At 57.2% G+C, this 11,414-nt stretch overlaps 2 protein-coding genes across 2 annotated transcripts in view; one reads left to right on the top strand and one right to left on the bottom strand.

The window, feature by feature from the left end:
- The window catches only part of MONBRDRAFT_28150 (uncharacterized protein), a gene marked incomplete at both ends in the record, with an annotated part of 7,996 nt that extends 7,090 nt beyond the window's left edge, over positions 1-906 (bottom strand). Inside the window, 4 exons of the mRNA XM_001748551.1 lie at positions 92-319; positions 399-500; positions 594-679; positions 852-906. Of these exons, the coding sequence (XP_001748603.1) occupies positions 92-319; positions 399-500; positions 594-679; positions 852-906 (471 nt within the window). The remainder of the gene's footprint in view (positions 1-91; positions 320-398; positions 501-593; positions 680-851) is intronic.
- Positions 907-2,169: 1,263 nt separating this feature from the next.
- On the top strand, positions 2,170-11,250 carry MONBRDRAFT_10823 (uncharacterized protein; the record flags this gene model as incomplete). The annotated part of the gene is made up of 12 exons (XM_001748622.1): positions 2,170-2,478; positions 2,658-2,761; positions 2,909-4,250; positions 4,357-4,582; positions 4,720-4,941; positions 5,075-5,278; positions 5,449-5,576; positions 5,637-5,777; positions 5,904-6,284; positions 6,414-9,697; positions 10,970-10,973; positions 11,125-11,250. The coding sequence occupies 12 exons, from the start codon at positions 2,170-2,172 to the stop codon at positions 11,248-11,250; spliced, it is 6,471 nt and encodes a 2,156-aa protein (XP_001748674.1).
- Positions 11,251-11,414: the final 164 nt, after the last annotated feature.

Genomic DNA, 11,414 nt, shown 5'->3' with positions numbered 1-11,414 from the left:
CGCCTTCCACCGGGGGGGGGGGGGGGGGTGAGGAGGCTCTGCTCTGCTGGAAAGGTCCAGGACATGAGAGAAGAAAGGAATGAATCTACACCTGTAGATAAAGAGACATGATGGCCCAGTCTTGGAACTGCTGCTTCTTGAAGAGTTTGAACAGGTTGGTGGCCTGGGCCTGAGCCAGCTTGTGCTGGCGCCAGATGCTTAGGCGCATAAAGTATTGGATCTGCATTTCTTCATCCTTGGGCATTTTCTCGGCCAAGACGCGAAAGAGTCGCAGCACATTTTCGCTGTCATCTACTTCGAGGTAGCATTGCTCGAGTACCTATGGAAGCGTGCCTGTTAAGATGAGTGCTGTTGGCACCAGGGAGCGAAGAGGCATGAACTGTGAAACAGGCACGCACGCGAACGTGATCGACGTGAATATCTTCATCCGTAAACTGGGCGAGAATCTCCTCGCACTCGGAATGCTTGCCCAGACAACGGAGAGAGAGAGCCTTGAAGGCCTGGTTGGCACGCCGGGCGATGTCATGGTCAGAGAGCGAGTTGGTGTGCGGCGCGGTATTGGGTCCAGCGGGGCGTGCGTGCGTGCCACATACCAATGCATGCTTGTTGCCGGGATCCTTTTTGAGGGTCTGCTGGCTGAGGGTCAGCCCTTGACTGAAGTTGCCAAGACGGATCGCCTCTACCGGATGAGAAAAGGAAGATCGACGGGGAAACGCGTGGTGTGAGGTGTGAGGGGAGCGAGTGTCTCGCGCAGCCATCACAGTGCAAGGGGGGTGGCACAGCCAAGCCAATCAGCACCACCATTGATGTGAGGGAATGCGTAAACTCCAAACCACGGTTATCAGACATACCATGAATCTTGGCCACGCGCTTATCACGCGGATGCTGCTGATGCATTGCCGCCATTGCCGCCGGTCGCCGCCGTCTCGCCGCCGCCGTCAGTGTGTGTGTGTGTGTGTGTGTGTGTGTGTGTGTGTGAGACTCGACACGAGCTCTACGGAACACTGATAAATATCACACTTTACACCTTGATATGAAATGTGTGATATAGATTACACTTTGGGTTGGAATGGTTTCTGACAATGGCTGTCGCGACGACTTGAGGCGGTGTTTGATACAGTTCTTTTTATTCGCCCAGACAACAGGACTACCAAATGTCAGTGACGATGATGCTCTCTCTCTCTCTCTCACTCCTCTTTGGTTGTGTGTCAAGAGCACACACACACACATACATATCCACTGCACAAATCACGCGGTTTGTATAAAAGACCTACTCTGCTACATCTGCATATCTCTCTCTAGGGATGCCTGTATCTTTGTCTCTCTGACGTTTCATCGCTGACTCTACGACTCTCTCAAAATGTTGTTGTTTTTGCTTTGATTTCCAACGCTGCAGATCCCCCCATCGCACCCCATCTCTTCCAAACCCCTGCCACGACCGCACATTCTCTAGATTTCCACCCTGTTTCGCGTCTCCCTCTCATTTGTTTTTCTCGTTTCATCTCTCTCTCTCACACACACATGTGATCAAGACGAGAGAGAGAGAGAGAGAGAGAGAGAGAGAGAGAGAGTGCTCCGAGGTACGTATCTGCCCAAAACGGCAGCCGGGTTCAGGGGATCCAGCGCTGATAAAAAAGGGCATGGTAGATAGTGGGGGGGGGGGAAGAGATGGCATAGCTGGTGCCTTTCCTCCATGGCCCGCTGCTCGATTGCAGCTCATCTCGAGTGAACTTGCGCTCTCATCCGCGCGCACACACGCGCGCGCGGATGGCGCTGTACCACCTCCGCTCATTCCGGATCGCTTCGTCTTCAGTCTGGATCGTGCAATCAATGGCTGTCTCACGCATGTTGTGTGCTTTTGCTCGGTCTGCTGGCTGTGGCTCAATGCCACTGCCGTCCCCGTGACGCTCTCGCTCGGGACCTCACTCAGGCGGCACCATGCCGCATCATCGGTCGCTCAGCGGCTCGGCCCATCAACTCTCCGTCATGGAGGGCGACAACTCCAAGGTACTGCATGCGCTCGCGTACACGCCTACCCCACTCTTAAACACGGGCGCCGCGTTGTGGCATTCCTCGGCGAGCGCACTGAATCATTCATCATCCAACACAACACAACCTCCTCTCAGCGAGTGAGACTCATGTTTGCTGCTGTGATCTGGCACACAGCCCATGCTGCGCACGGTTAAGGAATATGTGGCAGCCTACGAGGGCAAGCGCGTCATCAAAAGACTGCTCCTGTGCAACAACGGCATTGCTGCCGTCAAATGCATCCGTTCCATTCGCAAGTGGGCCTACAACACGTTTGGGGATCACCATGCCATCCAGTTTATCGCCATGGTCACCCCCGAAGATCTGGCTGCCAACGCCGAGTTTGTGCGCATGGCCGACCACCACGTCGACGTGCCCGGTGGTACCAACAATTACAACTACGCCAACGTTGACCTCATCATCGACATTGCCGTTCGCGTCAAAGCTGATGTACGCTTCCTCTGCCTTTTCTGCCCGCGCGATTTGACATCGTCCTTGTGTGCCACCCCAGTGGCTCCGTCATCTTTTCTCGCTCTCTCTAGCCTGGCACCGGTTCTCCGCACATGGGTCGGGTGACAATTGCCCCACTCACTAGGGGCGTTTTTTTTTCTTCTTTTCTTTTTCCATAGGCTGTTTGGGCCGGTTGGGGCCATGCCTCCGAAAACCCCAAGCTCCCCGAGGGCCTCACCGCCAAAGGCATCACTTTCCTCGGCCCACCAGGTCACGCTATGCGGTACGTGCCCCACGCTGAACTTTGGCCGCTCTTGACGCGTGATAACACCGCATATCCTTTTCCGTTTCGTCATGTGGCTCTGGTCCTCACTCGGTGCCTCCCTTCGCCCCTCCCTCATGTAATCCTCTGCTTTCGGGACTCCTCCAGCTCATTGGGTGACAAAATTTCCTCGTCCATCGTTGCCCAATCAGCCGAGGTGCCCTGCCTGCCCTGGAGTGGACTGGACCTCTCCGTCGATTTCGATTCGGACCGCCCTGTTGGCACGCCACTGCAGGTACCCGAAGACATTTACATGCGTGGCTGCGTCACCGACCTCGACTCGGCCCTGGCCGCGGCCGACCGCATCGGCTACCCCGTCATGATCAAGGCCTCGGAGGGTGGCGGCGGCAAGGGCATCCGCAAAGCCGTCAACAAGGATGCCTTCCCATCCCTCTATCGCCAGGTCCTTGCTGAAGTCCCCGGCTCCCCCGTCTTCATCATGAAGCTGGCCTCTTCAGCGCGCCACCTCGAAGTTCAAGTCCTGGCTGATGAGTATGGCAACAGCATGTCCGTCTTTGGCCGCGACTGCTCGGTCCAACGTCGTCATCAAAAAATCATCGAAGAAGCCCCAGCTGCCGTGGCTGACCCGGACGTCTTCCGCGAAATGGAGCGTGCCGCGGTCCGCCTCTCCAAGATGGTCGGCTACGTCAGCGCCGGCACGGTGGAATATCTCTACAGCGCCGAGACAAAGGAGTTTCACTTTCTGGAACTCAACCCCCGCCTCCAGGTCGAGCACCCTTGCTCAGAGATGGTCTCGGGCCTCAATCTGCCCGCCGCTCAGCTGCAAATTGCCATGGGCGTGCCTCTGCACCGCAATCCGGAAATTCGCGTCATGTATGGTCAGCCCAAGTATGGCACAAACGCCTTTGACTTTGATGATCCCCGCCCCGTGCCCAAACCCAATGGCCACGTCATTGCCTGCCGCATTACCGCCGAAAACCCGGATGAGGGTTTCAAGCCCAGCGGCGGCACCGTCCAGGAACTCAACTTTCGCTCGTCCGTGGACGTGTGGGGTTACTTTTCCGTTTCTGCCACCGGCGGCCTGCATGAATTTGCCGACTCCCAGTTTGGACATTGCTTCGCCTGGGGTGAAACCCGCGAAGATGCCCGCAACGCCATGGTCATGGCCCTGCAGGACCTGAGCATCAAAGCCGACTTTCGTACCATCTCTGAGTACTTGGTCAAGCTCCTCGAACACGATGACTTTCGCAACAACCGCGTCACCACTGAGTGGCTTGATGGTCTCATTCAGGAGCGCGTTCGCGTCGAAGGCCCCAACCCTTTGGACGCGGTCCCCTGTGCCGCTGTGCACATTGTAGACACACTGATCAACAATGCTTGCGATGAGTACTGCAGTGGCCTCACTCGCGGTCAAGTCCTTTCTCCAGACATGCTCAAGCTGGAGCGTGATATTGAACTCATTTGCGATAACGTCAAGTACAAAGTCAAGGTAGGAAGAAGATGAATATACCCTTCGAGCCCTCCAGATCCCGATGCTTTCAATGGTGCCTGTCCCGCTCACCAACAAGCATCGTGTGTGCGCCGACCCACCCTAGGCCACATGCACGGGTCCAACCTCGTACGTGTTGACCATGAACAATTCGCATCTACCAGTGGATATTCGTCGCATGAACGATGGCTCCTCTCTCGTGCGCTTCAATGACACATCCTTCTTGACTCACGTCAAGGAAGACGTCACTCATTATCGTGTCGTTGTGGGCGGCAAGACATGCATCTTTGACAAAGAAAAGGATGCTTCCATTTGCCGCACCACTGCAACTGGTAGGTCGGCTGTGATGGAGACCTCGGGTCTTTTACAGCGCCCGTCGTCCCATGGCCGCAAGTTTCCCCGTGCGCCTAGCCGGCTCAGCCTCACCTCGTGGGCTGCTATCTTCTCCATGCTTTCATCTTGGCTCCAGGTAAACTGCTGCATTATTTGGTGGCGGATGGTGCCCACGTGGAGGCCGGCGATGCCATTGCCGAGGTGGAAGCCATGAAGATGGTGGCGCCCGTCTATGTCGGGGCTACCGGCATGCTCAAACATGAAATGGCTGTGGGCTGCAACTTCCAATCGGGCGACGTCATTGCCACGCTCTCCCTGGATGATCCCTCACAGATCAAGCGTCCTACCCTTTACGAAGGTACAGCTTGCGCGCGGACCACACACCATCATCTTGGCTCAACGCACCCTGCCCGGCCCTGCCCTGCCTAATCTTGAGCAATACCCCACCTTGCCCCTTTTCTCATTCGGTCCCCCACATGCGTCGGTCATAGGCACCTTTCCAATGCTGTATGACCCGTTGCAAATGCCCGAGGGCAAACCTCACAACGTGTTGAAGGCCATTATTGGCGAGCTCAAGGCTTTGATGCGGGGCTATCCGCTGCCCGAGGAATACTTCCGCCCTCGCCTGAATCGTCTTGTTGACCTTCTCTTTGACCTCTGTCGCGACCGTCACCTGCCCCTTCTCCAATTGCGCGGTACGTTTACAACACAGAAAGTGCCACTCGCGGATGGCCTGGGTGAAACACACAGCAGACCGCAGTGAAATCTGGACCCGACTTGCCGTGCTCTGGGGGACTTTGTCGCCAATGCATGCTTTGGTCTCCCAATCATCTCATGCGCATCTTTTCTTGGCTTTTCCACGCAGACCTCCTGGCCAACTTGTCGGGTCGGTTGCCCGCGGGCGTGGAGGAAGGTATCCAAATGGAGCTGAGCAGCTACCAGCGCAATTTTACCTCGATTCTCTGCCGCTTCCCGGCTGCACGCATCGATAGCGTCATTTACGACTATCTCGTGACCTTGCCGACGCAAGCTGAGAAGGATGCCGTGTTTCAGTCGTGCCATGAGATCTTTGCACTCACCAAGGCCTACAGCGAGGGTGATCGCGAGTACACGCTTCGCCTGGTCGAGGACCTGCTGCAAGACTATTTGCAGGTCGAGAAGATTTTCACCAACAGCCGCAGCAAGGAGGACGCTGTTCGCACGCTCCTGACCAAGCACGGCGACGACCAGCAAGCCGTCATGCGCGACGTCATGGCCCATGCGGCCCTGCACCGCCGCAACACTGTCGTGCGCCACCTCCTCTTGTCCATGGTGGACAAGCGTGTCATTACCAAGGATAAGGGCTCCGTGCCCAGCCTCCTCAAAGAAATGGCCTCTTTCTCCACATCGGGCAGCTCGGTTATCGCGCTCACGGCGCGCCAAATCCTCATTCGCCTCCACCTGCCCTCTTACGAGCGCCGCCGCAACAACATGGAAACCATCTTCCTCGAGGCCATGGAAGATAGCTTCTCCGGTACCTACGCCCCCGAAAAGCTGGAGTTGCTCGTCAACTCCCAGACTGCTGTTTTTGACGTGCTCCTCGACTTTTTCTATCACCAGTCAGAAACCATTGTACAAGCTGCCCTCGAAGTCTACGTTCGCCGCGCATACGTGGCCTACAGCTTGAGCGCCATTAGCCACCGCCGCACCCCCAATGGCCGCGTGGTCGTGCAGTTCAAGTTTCATATCCCGACCCGCTCGGCCATGGACCCCGAAGGTCTTGACCGTGATCGCCGCCTGGAAGAGGCTGGTTCCACCCGGTCTCGTGCACACAGCCGCTCGTCCATGCAGGACGTCATGGAGACGCTCAGTGCGGGTGTGAGCTTCTTTGATTCGAGTGCCAGCTCTGTGGCTAGCGAGCGCCCCAACTTCTTCTCCGGTTCCCCGGAATCCGGCTCGCGTACGCCGGCCGATCCGCCGTCCGAAATGCACAACGTCATCAGCATTGACGATCTGCAGTCACTTGAACGACAGCTCCAGCGAGTCGCAGCCACGCGGCCGGAGGAGGTTGTAGACCGCCTCGGCGTCCTCGCCGTCTTTACCTCGCTCGAGGACCTCGACTCCCAAATGGGCTGGATCAAGACGCTCTTTGAGGACAGCGGGCACGATGACGAGCCCATCAACGTCCTCAGTGTTGCCCTGCGCTGGGATGAGAGTCCAATCGACATGGAGGACGACGAAACGGTGGTGGCGGCCCTCTCAGAGTTTGTGGCCAAGCATCGCGACGACCTCTTTGCCGTTTCCATCCGCCGCATCAGCTTTATCATCACCAAGCGCGCCACTCATCCCAAGTACTACACCTTTCGTCAGCGCCTCATGTTTGAGGAGGACTCCATTTATCGCCACGTGGATCCAGCGCTGGCCTTCAAGCTGGGCCTCTTCCGCTTGGCCAACTACAACATTGAGCACTGCACCACACGCAATCCCCAGCTGCACTTGTACTATGCCACGGCGCGCAATGGCAGCAACCGCGGACGTGCCACAGACCGCCGCTTCTTCGCACGAACAATCATGCGTCACCCTGATCTGCTGCAGCGCGAGGCTTCGCGTGACCTCATGCACGAGCACGGCGAGCGCCTTCTGCTCGAGGCCCTCGACGAGCTTGAGGTCGTTTTCTCCGACAAGCGTTACCAGGGCACTGACTGCAACCACGTCTTTATCAACTTTGTGCCCGTGGTCGAGCTCGATCCAGAGGCCTACTCAAAGGAGCTGGCGAAAATGGTGCTGCGCTACGGCGAGCGCCTGTGGAAGTTGCGCGTTCTCGAGGCCGAGATTCGCATGAACGTGCGCCTCTCCGAGCATGGGCGCGAGATGCCCATTCGCTTCAACGTCAGCAACCTCTCTGGCTACAACATGAGCATTCACATCTACAAGGAGGTAACCAACTGGCGAACCATGCAGACGCAGTTCCAGAACTACAATCCTGAGCATCCAGGACCCTGGGATGGGCATGCCGTGCAGGAGCCATACCCGTGCAAGGACCGAACCCAGCTCAAGCGATATCTGGCACAGCGCCAAAACGCCACCACCTACGTGTACGACTACATTGATCTTTTCCGCGTGGCGCTGCAGCAGCGCTGGGCCGCGGTGGCCCAAGCCAATCCAAGCCTAGAGGTCCCAGACGAGCCTGTGACGGCAGTGGAGCTGGTGCTCAACCGCCACGGACAGCTGGTGGAGGATCGGCGTCCGGACGGCGTGAACGATGTGGGTATGGTGGCTTGGCGACTGCGCCTGGTAACCCCGGAGGTACCGCAGGGACGCGAAATGATTCTGGTGGCCAACGACATTACCGTAGTGAGTGGCTCCTTTTCGCCACAAGAGGACTTGCTCTTCCTGCGGGCCTCGCAGCTGGCGCGCAAGCTGGGTCTGCCCCGCGTGTACATTGCCGTTAACTCTGGTGCGCGCATTGGCCTGGCGAAGGAGCTCATGTCCAAGTTCTGTGTGGCGTGGAGTTCGCCATCTGAACCGTGGAAAGGCTTCCGCTACCTCTATCTCAAGCCAGAGGACTACAAGTGGGCTGCGGAGCGCGAATTGGTGACGGCCACGGCAGTGGAAGAGGCCGGAGAGACGCGGTACAAGATCACGGCCATCTTTGGGGCTGAGCATGGTTTGGGTGTGGAGAACCTGCGTGGCTCGGGCCAGATTGCCGGCGAGACCTCGTTGGCATACGACAGCAACTTTACGTTGACACTCGTCAGCTGCCGCTCCGTGGGCATCGGTGCCTATCTGGTGCGCTTGGGTCACCGTACCATTCAGAGCGAGCAGTCTCACATTATCTTGACAGGCCACACGGCCATCAACAAGTTGTTGGGCAAGGAGGTGTACAGCAGCTCGCTCCAGCTGGGTGGACCGCAAATCATGTACTCCAACGGTGTCTCACATTTGGTCTGCGGCAACGACTTTGATGGCGTCAAGTCGATCCTGAACTGGATCAGCTTTGTGCCGAGCCGTCAGGGCGGGCCCTTGCCTCAACTGCGTTGGAACGTGGATGACAAGCTCAATGTGTACGGACCAGACCCAGTGGATCGCACGATTGGCTTTGTGCCAACGAGCACGGCGTACGATCCTCGGTGGATGCTGGCGGGCCGCAAGGTGGGCAACGACTGGCAGTCGGGCTTTTTCGACCGCGGCAGCTTTGTCGAGGTCATGGGAGGCTGGGCACGTACCGTCGTCTCGGGCCGTGCGCGCCTGGGCGGCACTCCTGTTGGTGTCATTGCAGTTGAGACGCGCGCCGTCGAGGTGCAGTTGCCGGCTGACCCGGCCAACCCCGATTCGGTGGCAAGCACGCTGAACCAGGCTGGCCAGGTGTGGTATCCCGACTCGGCCTTCAAGACGGCGCAGGCCATTCGCGATATCAACGGTGAGGAGCTGCCGCTGTTTGTTTTCGCCAATTGGCGTGGGTTTTCTGGAGGCATGCGCGACATGTACGATCAGGTGCTGAAATTTGGCGCCATGATTGTGGACAACTTGCGCACCTTCCGACAGCCGGTGTTTGTGTATCTGCCCCCGAACTGCGAGCTGCGCGGTGGTGCGTGGGTGGTGGTGGACCCAACTATCAACGCGGATATGATGGAGATGTATGCGGACCCAGACAGCCGGGGTGGCGTTTTGGAGCCCGAGGGCTTGGTGGCCATCAAGTTCCGGAAGCAGGCCAAGGCAGACACGATGTACCGCCTGGATGAGAAGTACCGGGCGTTGCAGGACGCGCTGACGGCGCAGGAAGACCCGGAGAGCCCTGAGGCGCGTTCGTTGCAGCGTCAATTGCAGGAGCGCTATGACTTGTTGGAGAGCATGTACCACCAGGTGGCGGTGAGCTTTGCGGATTTGCATGATCGTGCCAGTCGCATGAAGCACAAGGACTGCATCCGGGATGTGGTGACTTGGGCACAGGCGCGTCGGTACTTTTTCTGGCGCATGCGCCGTCGTTTGGGCGAGGAGCGGGTGATCAAGGCGATTTTGCAGCGCAATTCATCCATGACACGCGAGCAGAGTGCCTTTATGGTGCGTCGCTGGTTCTTTGACGCCATGGGCGCGGACAAGGCGCATTTGTGGGAGGAAGACGAGGCGGTGGCCAAGTGGCTGGATGAGCACATCGATGAGGCCGGTCACTTTTTGGGCTCGTCGGCCATTGCACGCAACCTCAAGGCTCTCCAGGTGGAAGGTACTTTGAGCCGCATCCAGGAAGCCGCAGCCTCGGCCACGGGCGATGTGGCACTGCAGGCCATTACCATGCTTATGGACCGCCTGTCGCCAGAGCAACGCGCCACCCTGGGCAATAGCCTTCGCGACATGACAGGTGCCGGAGCCGCTGAGGCGAGTGCCTGAACGGCGCCATGAACGTGATTGAAAGCTTGGCTCTAATGTGACTGACATGTGATTCTTGATGTTTGTCTGTGTCTGTGCGTTTTTCGAGATTTTGAGAACCAAAAACAAATTGACATGATTTCTGTTGAAATGACTCAGATCTAACGCCAGTTTCCTTTTTTTTTTTTTTTATTGCTCTTCACCTCGTGTATTTTGGCGGCACATATGCACCCCCTCTCCCGCCCGGTACGGCGCCGGCCGACCTGTCATGATGCTAATTCTCGTTAGCAGCACTGTCATCGCCTTGAAAGTTGAATGTTTTTCCACGATCCGAAACACACACACACACACACACACACACACACACACACACACACACACACACACACACACACACACACCGAGGCACGTCCTTGTAAACCGCGCAAGCTTGACGGGATCATATTTTTTTGGCGGACTGCTCTATGTGGTATGAGTCGCGCGTCTTAGCGCCCTTCTGTGAAAGGACCAACGTTTTTTCGCATTTGATTGCGTGCCACGCACATGTTGCTCATGCGCGCTGCCCCCAAACATTCAATTGAAGAGCACCAAAAAAAAACAAGCAAGCGGGCTCATGCAGTGGCCCAGGCTTGACCCGGGTCCGATCGTTCTCGTATCAACACCAGCCGACCAGCTCAACGCAAGAGCCCAAGTCATCGTCGCGTCCGGGGAACGGCGATGGGAAGCAGAGCCATCGCACTCGGCTCATGTTATGGCCTACTTAGGACTCGAGCAAAATCAACGTGGAAAAGCCGTGCCATTGCTGCTCTGGCACGTGTGGAAGCAGAGCCAACGCGTTATCATTATGGACCGAAAACAGAGCCAACAGTTCTGGGATCGAAAGCCGAGCCAACATGGAAAGCAGGGCCCTTGCAGGGCCCTTGCTCGAGGCTACGGCATGTTCTGGGATCGGAAGCAGGATGGAAGCCGAGCCGTTGCCCCGAAGCTATGGAAGCAGCACCAACAACTGGCCGCGTCATAAACTGGCGGCACCAAGGCACAAGCCAAGTAGGCATTCAAGGCATCGAACTGCGTCTGCTACGACTTTAAGCACCCCAAATCAGTGGACAAGATTGGTACTCCATTCTGCAAGTATGTGTTCTGACCCACAAAACATCACATGTTTCATGGGTTCACACCGACACAACTGTTCTGACAGTGTGTGAATTCGCTGCTTACGCTCGTGGCCCACGAAACAGGGGTCGTTTTTGCATTCGCAACTCTCCTAACCTATCTAGACCGTCAAAGGATTGTACGACGAGGTTGGTTTTGTTTTGATTCCTGACAGGCGACCGCGTATCACGGTGTTCCCCAGCCATCCTTTGTACTCCTTACACCCCCTCCCTGCCCCCTCCAACGCCCCCCTCCAACGCCCTCTGCCACCCAAAACGCCCTCTGCCACCCAAAAACGCCCTCTGGTTGCCTGTCTTGAACAAAAGAAACCCCCTA

Source organism: Monosiga brevicollis, genomic scaffold (assembly GCF_000002865.3).
Source record: "Monosiga brevicollis MX1 MONBRscaffold_24 genomic scaffold, whole genome shotgun sequence".
NCBI classification, from domain to species: Eukaryota; class Choanoflagellata; order Craspedida; family Salpingoecidae; genus Monosiga; species Monosiga brevicollis.
This window is presented reverse-complemented; position numbering and strand designations above follow the sequence as displayed.